This window comes from Solanum lycopersicum, chromosome 9 (assembly GCF_036512215.1).
Source record: "Solanum lycopersicum chromosome 9, SLM_r2.1".
Classification (NCBI taxonomy): domain Eukaryota; kingdom Viridiplantae; phylum Streptophyta; class Magnoliopsida; order Solanales; family Solanaceae; genus Solanum; species Solanum lycopersicum.
This window is the reverse complement of record NC_090808.1, coordinates 11,545,318-11,569,977: the sequence shown is the minus strand read 5'-3', so window position 1 is coordinate 11,569,977 and position 24,660 is coordinate 11,545,318. Positions and strand designations below refer to the sequence as shown.

Sequence of the window (24,660 nt, the reverse complement as noted above, 5' to 3'; positions counted from 1 at the left end):
TGCATGGATGCCTCATTGGAAGTAGGCACGTTTCCTCGATTGACTATAGGGTCTATAATGACGAGTGATCAGCATGAACTTTTCACTAAATTCTTGAAGTTAAAACCTCTAGTCTTCAAGGGTGCTGAATCTGAGGATGCCTATGATTTTCTGGTTGATTGTCATGAGCTGCTACATAAGATGGACATAGTAGAACGATTCGGTGTTGAGTTTGTGACCTATCAGTTTCAGGGGAATGCCAAAATGTGGTGGCGGTCGTATGTTGAGTGACAACCAGCACAGGCACCACCTATGACTTGGGATCATTCTCTAGCTTATTTATGGAGAAGTATATACCCTGGACTTTGAGGGACAAGAGGAGAGATGAGTTCCTGAGCCTAGAGCAAGGCAGGATGTCTGTTACTGCTTATGAGGCTAAATTTCGTGCACTATCCAGGTATGCCACCCAACTTTGCTTCAGTCCACAAAACCAGATTCGCCGTTTTGTGAAAGGATTGAGGTCAGATTTGCAGATCCCATCCTTACAGGTAGCTACTGCAGCAAAATCCTTTCAGGAAGTGGTTGATTTTGTGATAGAGGTGGAGGGGGTGAAGCCAGACGACTTCACCCTGGCGTCGACATCTAAGAAGTTCCGTAAGGGAGGTGAGTTTAGTGGTTCTTACTCCAGAGGGCAGGGTTCAGGAGGTTACCCAGCCCGTCCTATTCAGTCTTCACTACAGGCTGTAGCTGGGGGTCCATCGCAGACCAGTCAGCATTTTTCTGAGTTTGGAGGTTATCCCCAGACTTTGTCATTCTCACAGAGACCTATGCTTGACTCCAGAAATTTTTATGGATGTGGAGAGACTGGACACATTAGGAAATATTGTCCAAAATAGAGTTACCAACCCCCAATAGCTAGAGGTAGAGGTGGTCATGGTAAAGGCCGTCATTCTGAAGGACGTGGTGGCCAAGGTAATGGTAGTCATCAAATCAGTCGGGGTGGCGGGCAATTTGGAACTACTGCAGCGCAACATGGTAGGGGCAACGGGCAGAGAGGTGATAGGGCCCATTGTTATGCTTTCCCCGGGAGGTCTGAAGCAGAGACATTTGATGATGTTATAACAGGTAATCTTTTGGTCTGTGATTGCATGGATTCTATATTATTTGATCCTGGATCCACATTTTCATATGTATCTTCCTCATTTGCTACTGGTCTTGATTTATATTGTGATTTGCTTGACATGCCTATTCGTGTCTCTAGTCCTGTGGGTGAGTCTGTGATAGTTGAGAAGGTGTATATGTCTTGTCTTGTGACTTTTATGGGGAGCAATACTCATGTAGATTTGATAATTCTAGAGATGGTTGATTTCGATGTAATTTTGGGTATGACTTGGCTTTCTCCAAATTTTGCAATCTTAGATTGTAATGCTAAAACTGTGACATTGGCCAAGCCTCGGACAGATCTGTTAGTGTGGGAGGGTGACTATATTTCCACCCCAGTTCGTATTATCTCTTTTCTTCGTGCTAAGAGGATGGTTAGTAAGGGTTGTTTAGATTTCTTGGCCCATCTCAGGGATGATACTTCCCAAGTACCTTCGATTGAGTCTGTCTCAATAGTCCGTGAGTTTTTGGATGTGTTTCCTGCAGACCTTCCTGGTATGCCACCAGATAGGGATATTGATTTTTGTATTGATCTGGAGTCAGGTATTCGCCCCATTTCCACACCCCCTTATAGAATGGCTCAGCTGAGTTAAGGGAGTTAAAGGCCCAACTTCAGGAGTTGTTAGGTAAAGGTTTTATTAGACCAAGTGCATCCCCTTGGGGTGCTCCTGTTTTATTTGTGAAAAAGAAGGATGGAAGTTTTCGGATGTGCATAGACTACAGGCAACTGAATAAGGTAACTATTAAGAACAAGTATCCTATTCCTCGCATTGATGGTCTGTTCGATCAGTTACAAGATGTTTGTACCTTCTCAAAAATTGATTTAACATCTGGTTATCATCAATTGAAAATACGGGCAACAGATCTTCCAAAGACTGCTTTTCGAACCAGGTATGGGCATTATGAATTCTTAGTAATGTCTTTTGGGCTTACGAATGCCCCTGCTGCTTTCATGAGCCTGATGAACGGGATTTTTAAGACATATCTGGATCTCTTTGTTATTGTATTTATTGATGATATACTGATATACTCAAAGAGCAGGAAAGAACATGAGGAGCATTTGAAAATTGTATTGGAATTGTTGAGGGAGAAAAGGCTTTATGCCAAATTCTCCAAGTGTGAGTTTTGGCTAGATTCAGTGTCCTTCTTGGGACACGTGGTTTCTAAGGATGGAGTGATGGTGGATCCATCTAAGATTGAAGCTGTGAAGAGTTGGGTAAGACCTACTAATGTTACAGAGGTAAGGAGCTTTGTTGGCTTGGCTAGCTACTACCGTCGGTTTGTCAAGGGATTTTCTTCTGTTGCTTCCCAATTGACAAATTTGACTAAGTAGAATGTTCCATTTGTATGGTCGGACGAATGTGAAGAAAGCTTCCAGAACCTCAAGACCTTGTTGACTACCGCACCAATTCTTACCTTGCTAGTGAAAGTTAAGAATTTCATTGTTTACTGTGATGCATCTTATTCTGGTTTGGGTGCAGTGCTAATGCAGGAGAGGAATGTAATTGCTTGTGCTTTGAGGCAATTAAAAGTGAATGAACGCAACTATCTGACCCATTATTTGGAGTTGGCTGCAGTTGTGTTTGCATTAAAGCAATGGAGACATTACCTATATGGGGTAAAGTGTGAATTCTATACAAATCATCGTAGTTTACAGTATGTCTTTACTCAGAAAGATTTGAATTTGAGGCAGAGGAGGTGGATGGAATTACTGAAGGACTATGATATTACTATTTTTGTATCACCCAGGAAAAGCTAATGTTGTGGCAGATGCTTTATGTAGAAAGGCAGGGAGCATGAGAAGTTTAGCTCACTTACAGGTTCCTAGACGCCCATTGGCTAGAGAGGTTCAGACTCTGGCTAATGACTTTATGAGGCTGGAAGTACTAGAGAAGGGAGGATTTTTTGCCTGTGTGGAGGCAAGATCTTGTTTTCTTGACAGGATTAAGGGAAAACAGTTTACTGATGAGAAGCTGAGCCGAATTCGAGATATGGTATTACAAGGAGAGGCTAAAGAGGCAATAATTGATGAGGAAGGTGTTTTGAGAATTAAGGGAAGGGTATGTGTGCCCCATGTTGATAATTTGATTCACACTATTCTTACAGAGGCTTATAGTTCAAGGTATTCTATACATCCTGGTGCAAACAAGATGTATCGTGACCTAAAGCAACATTTTTGGTGGAGTAGAATGAAGCGTAACATTGTTGATTTTGTTGCCCAATGCCCGAATTGTCAACAGGTAAAGTATGAACACCAGAGGCTCGGAGGAACACTTCAGAAAATGCCATTCTTGAATGGAAATGGGAAAGAATTGCAATTGATTTTGTGGTTGGTCTTCCAAAGACATTGGGTAAGTTTGATTCTATTTGGGTAATCGTTCACAGATTAACTAAGCCTGCTCACTTCATTTTGGTCAAGGTGACTTACAATGCAGAGAAGTTAGCCAAACTCTATATCTCAGAAATTGTTCGATTGCATGGAGTTCCACTTTCCATCATATCTAATAGAGTTACGCAATTTACTTCTATGTTTTGGAGAACATTGCATGCTGAATTAGGTACTAGGTTGGATCTTAGTACTGTATTTCACCCTCAGACCAATGTCAGTCTGAGCGAACGATTCAGGTGTTGGAGGATATGCTTCGTGCATGTGTGATAGAATTTGGTGGTCATTGGGATAACTTCTTACCCTTAGCGGAGTTTTCAGACAATAATAGCTATCACTCAAGTATTGATATGGCCCCATTTGAGGCACTGTATGGGAGGAGATGTAGGTCTCCCATTGGTTGGTTTGATGCATTTGAGGTGAGACCATGGGGTACCGATCTCTTGAGGGAATCGTTAGATAAAGTAAAATTCATTCAGGAGAAGCTTCTAGCAGCTCAGAACAGGCAGAAAGAATATGCAGATCGAAAGGTTAGGGACTTGGATTTTATGGAGGGTGAAGAAGTCTTGTTGAAGGTTTCACCCATGAAAGGGGTGATGCGGTTTGGGAAATGAGGTAAGCTTAGTCTGAGGTATATTGGTCCATTTGAAGTTCTGAAATGCGTGGGGGAGGTTGCTTATGAATTGGCATTGCCTCCAGGAATCTCAGGAGTGCACCCGGTATTTCATGTGTCTATGCTGAAAAAATACCATGGGGATGGAAACTACATTTTTTGTTGGGATTTAGTTCTTCTTGATGAGAATTTGTCTTATCAGGAGGAGCCTATTGCTATTTTAGATAGAGAGGTCCGCAAGTTGAGATCAAAGGAGATTGCATCTATCAAGGTTCAGTGGAAGAATCGGCCAGTTGAAGAGTCCACTTGGGAGAATGAGGCTGATGTGCAAGAAAGATATCCACATCTCTTTACAGATTCAGGTACTCTTTCTCGCCCTTGTTTTTCTTCCTGTGATCGTTCGAGGACGAATGATGGGTAAATTGGTATCTATTGTAACGACCTGTTTAGTCGGTTCGAGCAGTAGAACTATTTTTGATAAAAACTGAAAGGGTCGACGGATCACGCGACGGACCGTCATGGTCACGACGGACCGTGATGGACTCCGTCATCCCATAATTATGTAATTTCTTCTGCTGCTCTCCTCATTACCCTTGACGACAGGTAGGATGAACCGTCATAGGCACGACGGTCCGTCGAGGGCCTTCGTTCCAAAACACTTCAACTCTGAAATCTGGGTACTGAGATCGACTCTCTGAACTTCACGACGGAACTGTAGTACGTACCGTCGTAGATACGATGGACCGTCACACGCTGTGTAACCTCACTACTGAAATTAACTCTCTGAAATTGGTGACAGACCTGCAGGACGGACCGTCGCAGATATGACGGGCCGTCACAAGCTGCGTAACCCCGACTTGGTCAGACTTTCGCTAAAAGTTTTAAAGGGGTGTTTTGGACTATTCATGATTATAGTTATGAAATTAGTGGGGTAAGTTTAATAATTTATTTACTGGGGGTTAAAGAAGACGATAGGGAATAAATAGTGGGTTACTTTTATCATCTTTTATAATTAATTATATGATAATTAAGGTAAAAGAAAAAGAATCTGAAGAAGAAAAACAAAAAGAACAGGAAAGGGAGAACGAGCGAGAGAGAGAGAACGAAGAGGACAGCAAAGGCATTGGGAAGGTATCTTGCTTGATCACGATTCTTCGGTGGAGGTAGGTTATGGTTTATTTCTATGTGATAGATAAACTCTAAATAGCGATCGATATGCATTGGGTGGTATTGTAAAGTCTTCTGTGTGCTTAATTGTGTGTTTGTATGTTTGATTGTGTGATTGTGGTGGGTTATGATGATGAGACTCTGGAATCTTCAATCTTAAATCCTCTCTATTAAGATGACGTCTTGACATAAAGAAGGCTTGACGAAATAAAAATAATGAGATAAATGGATCGGAGTGTCACGTTCCGACACGGTATTCTTGGATCGGAGTGTCACGTTCCGACACAGTAGTATTAGGGGATTGGAGTGTTACGTTCCGACACGGTATATAGGATCGGAGTGTCACGTTCTGACACGATAATAATAAAGAGAAGGAATCTTGAATTATGTTAATATACTCAAATTCGAAGAACCTATTTCCCAAATGAGTATGGTGTGGAGGCTTGAGTCCTCATAGGTGTGCTTGATGTTGTTGTCAATGGTTCTTGTGCTTGTTGCTTGTCACCTGTTAAGTATTGTGGTTGATTTTATGTTATTATTCAGTATATATTGTTTTCTATTTTTAGTTGACCGATGATACCTACTCAGTACGTGTTCCATGTAGTGACCCCTACTTGTAACTTTCTTCTTTGTTATTTGTTGAGTGCAGCAAGCGTGTCATCGACTTCGACTCGTCCTCAGCTCTAGACAGTCTTCAGTACATCAGAGTTCAGGGTGACCTATTAATCCTAGCTCGTGCTGGATTCTCTCCTTCACGTCTTGATGTCTTGAAGTCGGACATGGACCATCTTTTTACTTATTTTAGCTTCTTGAATACTCTTAGATTTAGAAATTTGAGGATAGATGTTCTTGATGTGATGACTTCCTGATTTTTGGGATAATAATTGATAAACTTTAGAAGCTTATTTATTTGGTTATATTAATAAGTTTTGGCTCTTCCGCATTATATTTTGTTCATTATGGTTGAAATACTGGTAAATGTTGGGGTTTAGATTTGTTGGTTCACTCACCTAGGAGAGTAAGTGTGGGTGCCACTCGCGGCTCGTTTTGGGTCGTGACAGATTCACTACCCTTTCCCTTTATGTACAACAATGACGATTCTTTATCTATTTTGGTTTGTTGTTTATGTGAAATCAATCGGTTATTACGAATATTTAATACTATGATTATTTTATTATTATATATCTGTGTCATATTAACCTTTTAGCAGGTTTGAATTTAAGATTCAAGATTTAGAAGAGTCGCCAAGATAAGGAAGATCAGAGAAAATGATTTTATTTGATTTATGTTCTTATGTATGTATAATTGTTACTTTGTAATAATTTATAATTCTCTAACTCTAACTTTCAATATGAAAAAAAATATAAAAAATAAAATAATTGTTTTGTCGTAATTTTCAAAGTTAAAAATTACGCCTATAGGTATGCTATTTTAATTCTTTTAACTACCTAGAATTCTTGTTTATAGGTATTGTAATCTAACCAATTTTCAACATGCTTAATGTTTTAGTAAATTTGTTAATGAGTTTCTAAAAATTAGATTCTAATAATTTGGTATGTTAAAATCAAATAATCTTAGTAGGTTAATTGGTTAGACTTTTATAACTCTTTTTTGTGTTTCAATAATTTTTTCAGCATATTGATCACCTAAAAATCATGTTGATAGGCTTATAAATTTTCAGCAAATCAATAATAAAAATTAAAATTTGTTGTGCTTGTCTTTTTGCCACTTTTAAATAAATAAATCAACTAATATTGTGTTGTTAATTAATAACTGCTCTTTAAAATAAGATAAAAATCATTTGTTGCATTTAAAAAATTGCTTGACTTTTAAATATATTTCATATTAAAATCTTTGCATTTAATTTATTGGCTACATTAATGCTCTACTTGTTTTTTTACAAAGATTTATAACATGATTTTTTAGTCATTGTTCAATCCTCCTTTAGAACTCGGGATTGATTATATATATATATATATAAATTATAACTATTGTCTCCTAACCTATCATTAGTGGGAAAGTCAAAGGAATTACGAGGTCTAATTTTAATATTTTATAAATTAAGCCGACGCGTCTCCGGGAGCACCACCTACCCATGATTTTCAAAAGGGATTATGTGTATTTATATGTAAATATTTACGTGCCTATATGCACACTAAATCCTTTTTTAATCATCTTCAAAGTATAAACTTTTATTATTTTTCTAAGATCGACATCAAAACAAAATTGTCTCTATGGTGGAGGAGCGCGATTAACAATATCGTGGCATTATCCCTATAAAGAAACAAACATTTTTTTATAAAATTTATATCGAAAATTTTCTCAATTTTTCAATAATTTATTTTCACACATCTTATTCTTGTTTGGTGCGGCATAATAAATTAAATTGAATTATTTTTATTTGTGCATATTATGTCTTCTTGTTTATCTCTTTATTAATTGTTTAATATCTGGTCAATATTTTAATCACATAGATCGTATACTCAAATAATAAATAATTGAAGTAATCTTAATTGTTAGTAATTCATTTTGGGTAGCTTAAAATTAAAAAACTAAGAAATTTATTGGCTTATCTATTTGTCTATTTTTTTCTCCTCGCTTATCTTAAATTAATTGATTAGTATTTGTTGTGTTTATTATTTCTATCACCTTTTTAGCATGCTTAAATAATCAATTAAAATAATAATATGAGTTATTTATTCGATTTGTTATATCATATAGTCTCTTATGCTAAATTAAATAAAAAATGAGTTTAATTGTTTATTTATTGCTATCACCTAGCCTTGTATGCTTAAATTAACTAAAATAATAAAAAAATATTTTTAATTGCTTAATATTATGTCATCACTTAGCAATCATATTAATGAATAATAATGAAGTGACCTTGATTGCTACTTGTAACCCCCACATAGATTGCATAAGATAAAGTCGGGACCCACATTTGTGGACCTCGAGGGATGCCTAACACCTTCCCCTCGAGGTAATCTGAACCCTTAAACTGATCTCTGGCTCATTAACCTTAGCTAAACTTAGTTAGGTTAGATAACGCGCCTTAATTCGTTAGTTGGCGACTCTTGAAAACTCAAAATTCCAAAAGAGTTGTCAGGTCATGCGCTTTTCTGAAAAATGGGGTGCGACAATGTTGTCAAACTACTTGATAATTCAATGAATCAAGAAATGATTCTTGGTCCAAGTGGGAGTTATGAATCCCAAAATACTATAGAGGAATTTGAACTTCAAATATGTAAGAGTACAAGAAAAGTATACCTAAACAATCTTATAAAATTGAGGATTATGTTTTCTTGGTATCTCCTACGAAATTGGATGAACATAATTATGTAACAGAGACATGATCAAGCCCTAAAAGGGATGAATGGTTATAAGCGAAGAAAGAAGAATTAGAGCTTATGAAAACAAACAAAGTCAGGAATCTAGTTGAACTTCCTATTGAATGTTAAGTTATTGGGAATAAATGAATTCTTACAGTTAAACGTAAATCGGATGGGTCAATTGAAAGACATGTCTAAAGTTCCTTATTCTAGTGTTGTCGAGAGTTTGATATATATTATGATGTGTACTTGCTCAGACATATGTTATGTCGTGAGTCTAGTTAGAAGATATCAATTCTATATTAGAAAAGATCACTAGAAAGCAGTAAAGAGAATTTTCTAATATCTGAAGAGAACTGCAGATCATATACTGTGTTATAGTGGATCTGATTTATTCATAAAAGGGTATACAGGTACTTGATTGGGCTAGTAACCGGGATGATAGAAAATCAACATCCATTTTTCATTTCTTACTAAATGGTGGTACTATTTCAATAAAAAGTAAGAAGCAAACTTGCACAACTCTTTCAATCATGAAACCTGAATTTGTGGCATGTGTGTGCGCATATCAAAAAGTTATTTGGTCATAGAAATTCCTTGAAGATTTGGATATTACAAAGAATTATAAGGTCCAATAATTCTACATCAAGATAGTCAAGCCACTAACGTGTATATAAAGGATCCTAAGATTCACAGAAGAACCAATCTCATTGACATCAAGTATAACTTTGTGAGAGACATAGTGGCAAGTGGAGAAATAACTTTACAATACATTCAGACACGTGAAATGGTAGTTGATTTATTTGGAAGGCCATCTCTAGATACTAGTTTGAAAAACATGTTAAGACTCTAGGTTTAAGTAAATTATGATGGTATTTGAGAATTGTAAAGTAACTTGATGGTTATAATATTCTCTTTTATATAAAACTATTAAATTTATGTTCAAATGTAGTATGCATGTGATAATATGTAAGATATATGATGACAGGATTAAGGATTAGTAAGTTTTGATGATGGACATATTGTACACCAATGCAGAAGTAATAATACAGTATTCAACATATTCAATACGGAAGCAATTAACAGGTTTCATATTTGCAGCAAAGGCGTGTGTTGAAACAAACACGTACAGAAAGAGGCATAAGTGTGTAGTATTTAGAAGTTGATACAAACAAGAAAACCTGAAGTTTGCGTACTTGTAAAGGATAATTAAAAAGGAAAGTTATGTATAAAAAGGTTTGTACAAATTGTATTTATTTTTATACCATACTTATAATTATTCTTCTTATACGATAAAGAGACAAATTCAAGAAGGAAAAGGATTTGTAATTCAATTTCTGTAGAAGTTGAAGACAAATCAAACTCTATAAAAGGATCAAGAGTTGAAGGAAAAAAGTGTCTTTGCATAAACACAAATCGAGAGAATTTATCAGCAAAGCCAGAACAATGGTCATTGCATATTCAAGAAATATATCATCTTGAAAGCAGTATTTACTGGAGAAAAATGCATACCTTCATCACATCAACGTAAGGACCAGGTTCACGAAATATGTTCCACTCTGAACTATTGAATGTTGAAGTCTAGCGTTATTAGTCTTTGTTGATTTACTCTAGGTTTATTATTGAGTTGTAATAATTCTTAGGTTTTGTAACTAGAATTGGGTTTCACTTCTTGGGAGTATAGTCTTGAGAGAATTGTAACAAGAAGTGGTATTGACTTCTTGGGAGAGAGATTGTGAGAATTGTAAACAAGAAGTGGGTTTTACTTCTTGGGTGATTAGAGTTAAGAAGACTTGAGAGTTTATGTAAACAAGAAGTGAGTGTGACTTCTTGTTGAGTGGAGAGTTTTCGATTATAGTTAATCGAAAAGGGTAGAAGTTTAGAGTTAATTTCATTGATTAACTAAGTTGTAAATCTTGAACTAATATAAAACTTCGGTGTGATTTTTCTATTCCGTGAGTTAGGAAGGTTTCCACAATAAATCTTTGTGTTATTGTGTTACGACAAAATTACAAGAACCCGCTTCTTGTATAGTAGTAAGGTTTTCTTCAATACATAATATGTTGAACAAGTCGCGAGATTGACTCTCTCACACGAGCAATCACTTCTTACATTAGGGAAACGTGAAAAGATGAATTTCACCACCATTTTATGACTTGTTTTATGATTTAGACAAAAGTTTCCTTAAGAAATGAGCATAAAGATCACTGAAGAGAGAAACTAAGGTTAAACATCTGGAGATGTTTAGACCAAGGTTTATATGATGTTGAATAATCAATAGAATGAGATACATACACCAATTTAAGGTGTAAACACCGTAGCATGTGTATCATATCACGTGTGTCTCGCGATCAATGGGTCAATGAAAGAATATTCTTTGTTTCTTCATTGTGTGAGACCTAGAAAATTGAAATCAACTTTTCAATGAAAATACCTTTTTACCTTTTGTTGTTTCTTGAAGTTTAAATCAATGTTGCTACTTTAGCATGTTACAATAGCCATGAGCAATTCGGCAATACAATATATGTTTAGGAAAGCAGTTGATATGAAACATATATATTCGAGTAGAAAGGGGAAATGATTGAATGAGCAATTCAACTTGTATACATAAGATGGCTATTACACAAGTGTAATTTTGTGTATAAAGTTAAACATAAACTCGAGTTCACTTCTTTAAGAGGTTGAGGGATCGAATAAGTAACTATCGAAGTAGTGAATGATGTCTAGGGTATTGTGAGTAAAAGTGTTCTTTAATAGTAGTGACTTCTTTCCACGTGTGATTGAATTCATATACACGACTTGAAAAATATTAAAGATAAGCTCTTCATGCTCACAGGTCGCACGAACTATTTGTCTTATGAATTGTGTGTCTGATTGATATAATTTTTACTTATGTTTTGTCCACCATGTGAGAAGTGGGAGATGTAAGTTTTGGGTCATGGGTCGCCCATGTGGACCGACCAGATACAATCTGTTTTAATGTCTTATCCAGTTAGTTAATTAATTAATTCGGATAAATCATTTAAAGGATAAGACTGAACAATTATAATGTAACTGTTCAACTCCTCTTTAAAAAACTCCTAGTGAAAGCAGTTTCTATGAGATAAGAGACGTGAGACATGAGAAGTAAAAATATTAAACGTGAAAAGAGAAAGGAAAACATGTGAAACAGAAAATCAAAAATCAAGCATTCAGTCTAGAAACAAAAGTATTGAGTTTCTCATGCAGATTCATCAACACACAAAAACAGACTTCTAGTTTGTGAACAAAATCTTTGTTTCCTAGTGATTCAAAGATGGACTTGAGCACCAACCTGTCAATGAAGCAGATCGACGACTTCCACTATGAATTACAAAGTACACATCTTTTTGTTGATTCCTCTTAATATTTCTTAAGTATTTGGAAAACTATAAAATAAACAATCAATTTTTTAACCATTTATATCTAACTCATTTTATTTCCGTTTCTTTAAAATAATATTTTTTCGAAAAGATAAGCACAACCAGATTATGATCAAATAAGTTTTGACCAAACATATCTTCTAATCAATTTTATAATTGATATTAAACAGAAGCGGTTTTTTTTTAAAAGTAAATTGCAGAGTTATTTTCATAGTAGGACAAATAATCCTATCTCTTTCATGATTCACATTCAAATAGGATTCTAAATCCTATTTTCCATATTATTAATCTAAAATTAAACGTCAGATAAAAATTCAACTTTTTCTAAATTTTTTCTTTTTCTTTTTATTAACTGATTTTTAAAAGAAATATATCAATTTATTTTCTTAAATACATACAAAGCGAATAGCCAAGAAAGCAACACATAATGAGATGTAATTACATTGTAGCAAACAAACATACTAGACTAATAATTACCTATCCTACAATTACACCAACTTCAATTACCTGATGACCTTTCAAACAAGCCCTTAGTATATTTTATAAACTAAGAAGTTATCTAGCATGAGATATAACGTACAACAATTTCAAAGATAGAATGCAAGATTATTTTATTCTGCATTTATTGTGAGATATTAGACAGTCTTGTGATTATTTAGCTCACCCTTTATATATTAACGATGGAATTAATTATTTTGTATATATGATAGAATAATTATCTTAAAATAACTTATATCAAGATAATTAATTTCAAAATTAACTCGTTGTCAACAAAACGACCCAAGTTACAAGTCAAAAGCTCAATAAATTAATAAGGTCCTATGAATGGAGCAGACAACAAATTGGAAGTTGCAATAATAAAAACTTTTTATGCTAGTAACATTTTCAAAAAAATTGTCTAAAAATATGTCATCTTATGATTAGAAATAATCAAAGAGAAAATGCACAAGTACCCCCTCAATCTATGTTCGAAATCTCAAAGACACACTTATATTATACTAAAGTCCTATTACCCGAACTTATTTTATAAGTGATTTTCTACCACTTTTCGGCCTACGTGACACTAGTTTGAAAAAAAAGTCAACCATCGTTGGGCCCACAAGATAGTACCACGTAGGTTGAAAAGGGGTAAAAAATTATTAATAAAATAAGTTTAGGGGTAATAGGACCTTAGTATATTATAAGTGTGTCTCTGAGATTTCAGACATAGGTTGAGGAGGTACTTGGATATTATTCCATAATCAAACTTTAAAGTTCTCTTTTTATCCTTAAGGAAATACTTCATTTGTTTATTTTTCTTGTTACTTATCTTAAACTATATTTTCTTTTTTACTTGTCTTTTTTGACATATCAAGAAGAGATGATAATTTATTTTCCATGTGTTACTGTCAATATTAAATACTTATTTTCTATATCGTTTTTCAAGGCATTATATAACAGGGACAATTTTGTAAAATACTTATATCAATACTAATTTCTTAATGAGTGTGTTAAGTAAAAATATGACAAATAAAATTGAACGAAAAAAGTAATTTACGGCCAGGGGCGGACCTAGAGTATGCCGAGGGGGTTCACCCGAACTCCCTCGGCAAAAAATTACGTTGTATATTGAAAGTATTTTAAAGAAATTTTATGTTCATATATTGATTTAGAACTTCATGGGTTAACCCCCTCGGCAAAAAAATTACGTTATATATTTAAAGTATTTTTAGAAAAAATTGTTTTTATATATTGATTTCGAATCTCATAAATATAATATTAGAGATTAATTTAGTAATTCAAACCATTACTTTCTTTTTCGAATTCTCTTACTGAAAATTTTGAACCCGCCACTGTTTACTGCCACATAGTTATTTTAAAAATATTTTACACTACAAGCTATAAAATTTACATTAAATGAGATGGAAAGGAATAGTTAATGAATTAAATGGTAGCAATAGATTCTCCAGCAAATAGTGTTGTCCGTTTCTGTACACATTCATAGTTAGTGTGAGGTCTACAAACAATATAACAAGTCCAAAGTCCAAAGTCCAAGTCCAAGGTGTGAAGTGGGAACATAGAATATTGGGGGTTGGGACAAAGTGTGCAGTGTGAACACATGACATTATTCCTTCTTCCCTTCTTACTCTGTCCAAACCTAACCACCCTTTTAAGTTCTAACTATAGTTTAGTTTATCAAACTCTTGAGTTTGAGTGCGAGTGTAAGGAATACATACACATGCTCAATGTTCCTATTATACTATACAATTTACTGATCATTAATTTCCCTATTTTTTTTTAAAAAAAAGGCACTCTTTTTCTTTTAGTTTACTTTAAGAAAGAATGATAATTTCTTTTTAGCTATACTGTACTTTAATTTTTTATCTGACATATTTAAGATTATAAAATTAAATAATATGTTAATTCATTTAATATAACTTTGATTTAGGATAATTAGAATTTTTGGCCAAAAACATTTTTCAACTATACCCAAAATATAAACTACACCCTTAAAATATTATTTTTAGCACAAAAAATTCTTTAACTATTGCGCAAACTCAAACTACATCCTTAAAATATCATTTTTAGCAGAAAACATTTTTTACTATTTGTGAGTGAACAACTTTCATCCTTTATTAGATATTGTCAAAATATTAAGAGATCTTACGAAAAACCATGAGTAATTAACGTGATTATCAACAAAAGTTATTCTGTAAAATTTCATTACTTTCTACAAGAAGTTCTTTAAAATTAAATCTTAGACATTGTTGTTCATGGAAATTAAAAATAATTGCAAGGTGTGAGTGCACATGATTTTCTTTTTTTCTTGACGAAAAGAAGTTGTAGATTAATTATCTTTACCTTTTTCTTAACCAATTAAATCAATATATTTTCGGGTCAATCTAATATCAAAGTGACCAAAATATTGATCATGTCTGGTATTTGAGTTTCATTCTATATTATTAGAAGCGGAAGTCTCCAACAACTATCGCTTCTAGCATATTCCATTGAGAAGAAACATATTTAAACTACTAATATTTTTAATTAAAACTACATGAAAAATGAATAAAATACGGTCAACTTAAAAGATTTTGCATAATTCTTAACTCAATTACGAAAAAGTTCTGGATAATATTCTTGACATATTTAAGAATAATAATTAGGTAGGCATGACTTAATTTTTGTGGGATATATCGATTAGTTTTCTGATAAATTCAAGTAGAAGAATAAAAATTGTTTACTTTAAAATACTTGAAGGATGTTTTCTGCTAAAAATGATGATACTTTAAAGTTGTAGTTTAAGTTTGGATATAGTTAAATGATGTTTTCTGCTAAAAATGATACTTTCAGGATGTAGTTTAATTTTGATGTATAATTAAAAAAAGTTTTTAGCCAAAAAGGTAGAATAACAAAGTAAAAAAGTTTCTTCACTTTCTTAAATTTTGTGTCAATCAAATTATGTTATTTTTTTCTTAAACGGAGGGATCATATACCTTTTCTAATTTTCTCAAATGGAGATATTTGTTTTTTTTCTAACTCCTCACCACATTTGAAATTCGAGTCTCAAGTTAAAACAGTTATATTTGTAAAATAAATAGTACCCCCCCCCCCCCCCCATTTTTTTTTATGTATGCGATCCTTTTTTTTAAAAAAAATAGTTGGTATATAACATTTGTCATTTTATAAAATCGATACATAAATTATCATACTGTTCCTTTTTTACCGTTTGTGAGTTGTTAATTTCAAAAATATATATTTGACCAACTTAGAAAAGCTAAGTAAATGATTCACGTTCTTTGGTTAAATTAATTAATCAAAATAAATTTATTTATATTTATTGAAAACTTGAGTTCGAAAAATTAAATAAAGGCAGAAGGATAAAATAACATCATTTCATAATGTAAGTGCAAAATAAAAATGTCACATATAGGAAAATTAATTCAATAAATATTTTGTCTAATTTACACGATAGAAAACATTTATCAGTGGTCTAACAAATCTGATGTTATGCTTATTCAATTTATTTGAATACAATACTTTCGACATGAAAACATTAATTTATATGTATAAATTATGAAATTTATATATTTGTATACTATATAAAAAAATTATAATTCACAATAAATTGATAATTTAAAATAATTAAAGATATGTGATAATTTATGATTAAAAATAAATTTGTTTAAATCTCAAAATTTAAAATGTGTTACATAAATAAAAATAGAATAACCATAATTTTAAAATATAATAGATCGAATGGTAAAATCTTAATTTTTTGGGTAATAACATTTTAATTTTGAATCTATCTGTACTCTACCATGAATTTTAGTACTCCCATCAAGCAAAACTTCATTTATAAGATCCAAATCTTAATTATATTTCATTTTTAAAGATTTTAAACTTTTTAAGCATTCAATTAGCCTCTCAAGTCAAACCTTAAAGAGAAAAGTTTGGACGAGGAAAAGGAATATCTTGACAAGTTCAATTGTTTTGATATATATTATGATTCAAAATCTAATATTAGATGTTGAAATGTTTCCATCTATCTCTTAATTAATTGTAATTAAAGTCAAGTACAAATCTATGTAATAATCCACCTACTCTACTTTACTTATAGTAGTTACCTACTAATTTTTAAAAAAAAATAAATTTCCCGGTTTTAGAGGATGTAATCCATTTATTTTATAAACATTAAAAACTGTTTTTTGATTATAGAGATTGATGATGATCATGTGTACATATTCAACAAACACTAGTTTGTCTTATTTATGGTTTTACATAATTACTTGAAATTTGTTTGATACAAGAAAGGTCATTTTTGTCATTTGAATGAAAACTTTTGTCTATCTGTAATCCCCAAGGGATAAGGACTACCACTTGCAAATATGATTAAAATTAAATAAATAAACCAATTGGACTTTAATTAAGTATTAACAGAAATTCACATTTAATCTTGCCAGGTGGCACGTGGATGACGATACTAGGGTGACAACATTGAGAAACGTCATCAGTTAACGTCTAAAAGTATGTTGACGCTCTTTGTAGCGCGTTCCAAATTAATGCAATCACATTCATTCTTTTCTACTAATTTCCTGGAAAATAACTATATCGATTAAAATTAACTAATTTTTGGATTTTTCAAATAATCCTTTTGTCCTTTTATTTTTTCTCTTAAAATTACTGATTTTCAATAAAAAATTCATCAAAGAGAAGGGTAATATGCATTACCAACATCTATTCATCTTAATACGTTAGAATTCGAGTAAAGCTTTCTTATTAATTAAAATTTTAAATTAATTTGGTCATCTATGAATAACTTATTTTTTTTTTAATTTATAAGCAAATATTATAATTTCAAGCAATATGGCAAAATTACTTTTATACTTTTAAACTTCAAGTATCAATTATTCATCAAATTGCTAATGGCTCTAAACAAGGGACAAAGTCATCTTAGGCGAAGGATGGTTCGATGTATATGTTTTGCCCGAAAATTATGTGATGTACAAATAAAGATTAAATATTAATTATTATAAATATATATTTAATTTTATATATGCTTAACATAATTTTAAAAGTAAAATATATATATTTTTTTATCAAATTTCTAATTTCATCTTTGCGTAAAATGCAACAGCCATAACATCATTGAAATCCCCAATAAAGCTTCACTAGACTCTCATTCCGATTTATAAAATTGTACTTGATCTCATATAAATTTTAACTTTATCATTTCTTTTAATATAATATTTATGCACATCAAAATTGTTTATGAACCTTACCGATAATTGTCATTATCACTTGAGAGGAAAGCAAAAGATTCGACTAGTGCGCGTGGGGGTCATTTTTTCCACAAGCTAAGGTAAAGGAGAATTTTCCTTGTAAGCTTCCATTAATTTACTAAGAATTCACCACTTCCAACTTTTCTCCATATATATATATATCCCCTCATCTTTCTACTTGTTACTAAACAATTATCAAAATACACATATGGATAACTCATCGTCTGATCTAAATAGAGCAATAGAAGGTTTAATTCGTGGTCGAGAATTTACTCGACGACTAAAACAGATTATTAAAATATCTGGTGGTGAAGTTGAAAACATTATGGCTGAGGATTTAGTTGCCAAAATTCTGGATTCATTTTCTGAGACTCTCTCCGTTATAAACAATTCTGATGTCGTCGTCGCTACGGCGGTGGAGGTCAAGTCGCCGGAAGATTATTCTAGTGGAAGTTGCAAGAGTTCAGATCGAAGAGGATGCTACAAGAGAAGGTGATTCATTAATTTCATTACTTACTAATTTTTCATGGAGGGTATTTTAGTCTTTGTCACGTTTGTGGTCACAAGTTTTGATTGGTAATTGGTTGGTTCTCTTTTAGTTTAATAATTATTGCCAAGTTTGGTCGGTCGTTGATTGGTTATTGACAATTTTGTCCTTCAACAAATGGTTGAAGTACTTTTTTGTTGGTTGGTCCCTACAAAGCATTGGTGATAATTAGATTGATTAAGATTTGTTCATACTGAATTCATGATGAGGGCCTTGGGGTTATCTATTTCTTATATAGTTAATTGTACTACTCATTAAATTACAATAATCATAGAGCTCTCTAGGGTGTGTAAAGTACCATTGTGCTTGGTTGGGGTAAAGGCAGACCTAAAATTATATTTATCTCATCATTTTTACGTCATTGATGAAGTAAGTATATGGTGAAATAACTTAGTCAAGATAACTCTTTACGAGATAAATAATTTTAGGATAATTTGTTTCCAATCAAACGAACCCTAAAATAATTAACTTGTGCTCTTTTAGAAACAATTTTCTGATAGATGTTTTGGAAAATATACAGGAAAACTTCAGAATCAGACATAAAGGAATCCTCAGATTTGGTGGATGATGGTCATGCTTGGAGAAAATATGGACAAAAACAGATCCTTAATTCTACTTATCCAAGGTATGAATTTTTTAATAATGATAGAGTTGATGTGATAGATGTACAGTTAATCCATATATTTTATATTTGTTTTTATATATCTATTTATAATAATTATAATAAAATGAATGTGTATGCAGGCACTACTTTAGGTGCACACATAAATATGATCAGAAATGTCAAGCAAGCAAACAAGTACAGAAAATCCAAGACAACCCACAAAGATTTAGAACAACATACTATGGACATCACACTTGCAAAGCTTTTCCTAGAGTTTCACAAATAATATTGGATTCTCAAATTGATGGAAATTCTAATTATATTAGTTTTGATCAAAATCATACATTTCCATCAATAAAACAGGAAACAAAGGAGGAAGTAGTTTTCAGATTCTATCCTAAAATTGAAGATCAAATTCAATCATCAAGCTCTGATTATTTTCTTCCCAATGATCATGATCATGATCATCTCACTCCAGCAACATTTGAAGCCTCCGGCAGCCGTATGACCTCGCCCGATGTTATTTCATCTGGGGTTTACTCTTCTTGTACTACTACTAGCAACAATGATAATCTTGAGATAGATATAGATTTTGAGGAGGGTCTTTGGAACTTTGATCAAGTGTAGTGTAGGTAGCTTGATAGAGATGGTGTACAAATTTTGTATTATTTTGACTTGGAGTTTGCATTAAAGCATTTTTAGGTTTGGTATCAAAGTATAAATTTGACTTCCACATTTTATTATTAGGTAATGATGCTAGCCTACTATTGTTATCTTCTCTTTTGTCCCTATAAAGTTTAAATTAAATAGGTATATGTTAATGTTAGGATATACCATTAATCATGCGTTTTGCGATAGTATTAATATTGAACAATTGTTTATTTGTTTATTCAATTCAATAATGTGTTACATTAAATAGATCAATTGTCATATATGTGTTCTTAACTTATATAGTAGATGATTTAGTGTATAGAGTTTAAGCTTATACACAGCAGATTAAATCATAGATTCTTATAAGTTAAAATTTATAGTTCACAATCATAGATGAAAATTTGGACAAAACCATTAGAAAGATTATAGCACTAGATTAAATGTAATTTATCTTGATTATGAGAATGACATAGTTCTAACTTCTCGTGCTAGTGCTTTTTGGTATGTATTGAACAAGACCAAGCAGAGATAGTTGTTGTAGACTGACTAATAAAAAAACATATTCACTAAACTATTAAATGTAATTATATTCTTAATCTTGATATAACGATTATGATCTGTATATATTAATTATCATTTTGATTTATTAAAGGTGAGATTCTGAGATGAGTCAATATGCCTGATAGATTGGATGATAATGATATATATTGGTGAAATAATCAGTTAGTTGATGGAATCCGTGTCTCGTTATAGATATTGATGATACACCTTTTATGAGAAGCTTATACGTTTTCATGAGTAAACCCGACCGGTAAATTTATGAATCTGGCACATGAAATAAATTAAGTATTGCTCTATAAAAAGTTAATCATTGAATTAAATTAATCAGTAATTTAATTTATTTATTAGTATCGGTAATCTTAACATGGATGATTATATATGTTTTTAATGGTGAATATCTAAATAATAGAATGCAATTACGAATTTTTAGTGGAATGATTTGTAATTTATTATGGTATGAATAATTCAAATTAATTATTTAGAATTATTACCATAATAGGGAGCCTCAGTAATTAAATTCTATGGTCCCTTCAGTGCCCAATTTAACTAGAACTCACAATCTTATTTTTCTAATAGAAGATAGAAAAGTGGCGTATTTTTTTCTTCAAAGAAGAACATGTGTTTCAAGTTTTTTTTGAAGAAAAAAGATTTGCTTTTCTTCTCCTCTTTGAACTAGGAAGACATCTCTATAAATAGGGATTCTTCTAACCTAGAAAAGGAACTCAGTATTCTATACAGTACTTGCCCACCCAAGTATTGAGAGAGTTCAATTGTTAATTGGGATCAATGTAAAAGACTGTAGAGCTGGAGTTGAATTTGCTTCAAGATATCTGCACACGTTTCAAGAGGTAATTCTGAGTTAATTTTCAGCATACTTTATATGTGATGACTTATTGTGATTGTTATTTATATTCATGCGAGATGTATGATTTTGGAATGCTTCCGCTGTGTATGCTATTTTCTAACAATTGATATGAGAGCCACACTTCATCTTTATATACAATATAAAAATATATGTATGTGCAACTTTTGCGTGATAATATTTTTTTGAAAAGATTTAACGGTTGCATCTAAGTCATGCGTGAAAGGATATCAAGGAATGAATTTTTGTTTGTGCTTGTTTCCACGTTCCCTACTGTGAATCCTTCTAAAAGGTGCTCTTTAGTTGATGAACTATTAAAACAATAAATAAATTTTGGGATACATGTGGCGGCTAAGCCACAGATCAACAAGCCTATATTTTTTGTTTTATCTAAAAAATATATCAATGTTGAGCATATTCTTTTAACACTTATGATTTAAAAAAATTAATAATAATAATAATTAGAATTTATTTCTCAAACTAAGTTGCTGGTTGTTTTCTTGTGTTAATGGAAATCAAGTGAATAATAATTAATACAAGTAATATGTATATGCTTAGTGGAGTTTAAAAATTGAGTGGATTATTTGTGTTAAGGCGACATTGAACAAGATGCACAGGAATATTGTTTATGCAATATGAATTGAATGGAATATTGAAGGAATTGAACTAGTCATGTCTATGTTTTAGTTTTCTGGATTTTTTTTGTATAAATTGAAAAAGAAAATATAAAATGTGATGAAAATTCTTTCCAATATTTACCAAGATTAAATAGTAATGAAGTATTAAGTTTATGTGTTGGCTTAGACCTTCCTCCCCATCGGATGAATTTAATACAAGTTACTACGTATTTAATCAATAGTTTGATAATTTGTATTAACTCTCCTAAACTGAGTAATATATAATTAGATCAATGTAACTAGAGGATATTCACTTGACTTAAACTAACAGTAGACTCTCCAACTGAGTTAGCTCTGAATTAATTTATGGAGTGAATAATCAGTCATTATATATGTATATTGTATGAGTAGTCCTCCAATCCCATCGATTGACTATTCAAGATGCATGAATATATATGTATATGATGAGTTTGAATGTAAATATTCAATCTTATATGACTGTTTGATTGATCTATTGTAACTATTTCTTAAATCTCAGATTCAACATGTCTCCTTTTAATTCCATTAGTGCTATTTTGGATTAAAACAAACTAGAGGGTTCTAACTATATTGACTGAAGGAGAAATCTCGACATTGTGTTAACTGCTGAAGAATATAAGTTTGTGCTTCATGAGGAATGTCCATTGAAACCAAATGATCAGTCTAGTGATGAGGATAAGTTAGCTTATAAGAAATGGTGCAAAGCTGATGAGATGGCGCGATGTTACATTATGGCTTCAATGTCAAATGTTTTGCAACATCAACATCAAGCTATGTTCTCTACTTTTGAAATTCTGGAGAATCTCAAACAAATGTTTGGAGACCAGGGTCGATCAACTAAGCAGACTGCCATGAGAACTCTCATGAACACTAAGATGGTTAAAGGCACTCCTTTAAGAGACCATGTTCTGAAGATGATAGGTCATCTGAATGAACTAGAGGTTTTGGGGGCTGAAATTGACAATGACTCCCAAGTTAGAGATGATATTGCAGTCTCTACCTGACAGTTTTTAACAGTTTTGCCTAAATTATAATATGAATAAGATGAGTCTATCTTTGGAACAATTGATGAATGAACTGCAGGCGGCAAAGACTCTTGTAAAAAAACATGCACCATCAATGAAACCACAAGGTGGACCAAAGAAGAAAAAGGCTCACAAAGCTAAGACAATTGTACCTCCAACTGGGGGCGTGAAAAAGTCTAACGGTAAGTGTTTTCATAGCAAGATGTCAGGCCATTGGAAGGCACGTTGTCCAAATTTCTTAGCCAAGAAGAAAAACAAACCAGGTAACTCACTCTCACTTGTCGTTGAAACATTTTTAGCGACTGTTTCTACCACTTCATGGTATGTAGATTCAGGAGCCACTGATCATATCCGCATTACTTTGCAAGGGTTTCAAGAAACGCGCAAGCTGATTGGAAGTGAAGTTAGCGTTTTTCAAGCGCATGGCTCAGCAGCTCCAGTTTTAGCATTAGGAAATATTACTTTTTCGTTTGATAGTGGTAGAGTTTTAATTTTAAAAGACATTCTATATGCACCTTCTGTTAGAAGAAATTTAATTTTGGTTTTTAAACTATGGTTATGATGTTAGTTTTTCTGATAACGGTTGTGTTATTCACTATAATAAACATCTTGTCTCTACTTGTACATTGATTGATGGTCTTTTTATTATTAATATCTCTCCCGAATTACAACAAACCATAGAACTGAAGAATGTTAACCTTTCAAGTAAAAGAAAACGTTATTCTGATTTTAATGAGACTTATCTATCGCATTTGCGTCTATGTCATATGAATCTAGATAGGATTTCAAGGTTGGTTCGAGATGGACCTTTAGGTTCATTAAAAGTGGAGGCACTACCAACATGTAAATCTTGTTAGAAGGAAAAATGACTAAGAGACCTTTTCCCTCAAAAGGAAATAGAGTTAATGATAAACTAGAGTTAATTCATTCTGATTTGTGTGGCCCAATGAACATTAAAGCGAGAGGTGGGTATGAGTACTTCGTGACTTTCATTGATGACTACTCAAAATATGGATATATATATATATATATATATATATATATTTGTTGCGTCGTAAGTCTGAATGCTTTGAGAAATTCAAAGAGTTTAAAGCTGAAACAGAGAAACGACATGGAATATATATCAAGTCATTGCGATTTAATCGTGGTGGTGAATACCTCTCTAATGAATTTATTAGTTACTTATCAGAACAAGGAATTACATCTCAAATGTCTTCACCTAGAACGCCACAACAAAATGGTGTAGCAGAAAGAAGAAATAGAACTCTTTTAGAAATGGTTAGATCAATGATGAGTTATCTGATTGCCTTACTCGTTTTGGGTATATGCCTTAGAAACTGCAAATTACATTCTGAACTTACTTCCTTCTAAATCTGTTCCTTTGACACCCATTGAACTGTGGACTGGGCACAAACTTAGTTTGAAACATATTCGGGTTTGGGGATGTCCAACACATGTATTGAAAGGAAAGACAGAAAAATTGGAACCTAAAACAGAAGTATGTGTTTTTATTGGATACCCTAAAGGAATGAAAGGTGCTATATTTTATAATCCTAAATAAAAGAAGGTCATTGTGACTACCAATTCCAAGTTTCAAGAAACAGATTTTTTAATAAACCATATTCCTAGAAGTAAACTAGTTTTACAAGAATTTAGCAAAGAGATAACAAATCAATCTAGTGAAAATAATGAAAACCAAATTCAGACCCCACATGTTAGAGTCAACATACCATAACATTATAATAGTGGGAGAGATGTGAACATACATAAAATTCCACAAGTACAAGATCTTGAAAATTCATTGTATCAAGATAGAGGGAGTAATAATGAGCAAATTGTATTAGAGAAAGAAGTTATTGATATCTCTGCACCGCAAGGTACTGAGATAACATGAAAACTCAAGATCCTAAAAATGATGTGGTTCCACCACAATGATGCAAATCTCTCTGAACCTGCCCC

At 32.5% G+C, this 24,660-nt stretch overlaps 1 protein-coding gene across 1 annotated transcript; it reads left to right on the top strand.

Annotated features, from left to right (window-relative positions):
* Positions 1–17,962: 17,962 nt before the first annotated feature.
* Positions 17,963–19,627, top strand: WRKY81 (WRKY transcription factor 81). The gene is made up of 3 exons (NM_001279343.1): positions 17,963–18,287; positions 18,863–18,967; positions 19,087–19,627. Exons 1-3 carry the CDS (start codon positions 18,004–18,006, stop codon positions 19,571–19,573), a joined length of 876 nt encoding a protein of 291 aa, NP_001266272.1. The 5' UTR covers positions 17,963–18,003; the 3' UTR covers positions 19,574–19,627.
* Positions 19,628–24,660: the final 5,033 nt, after the last annotated feature.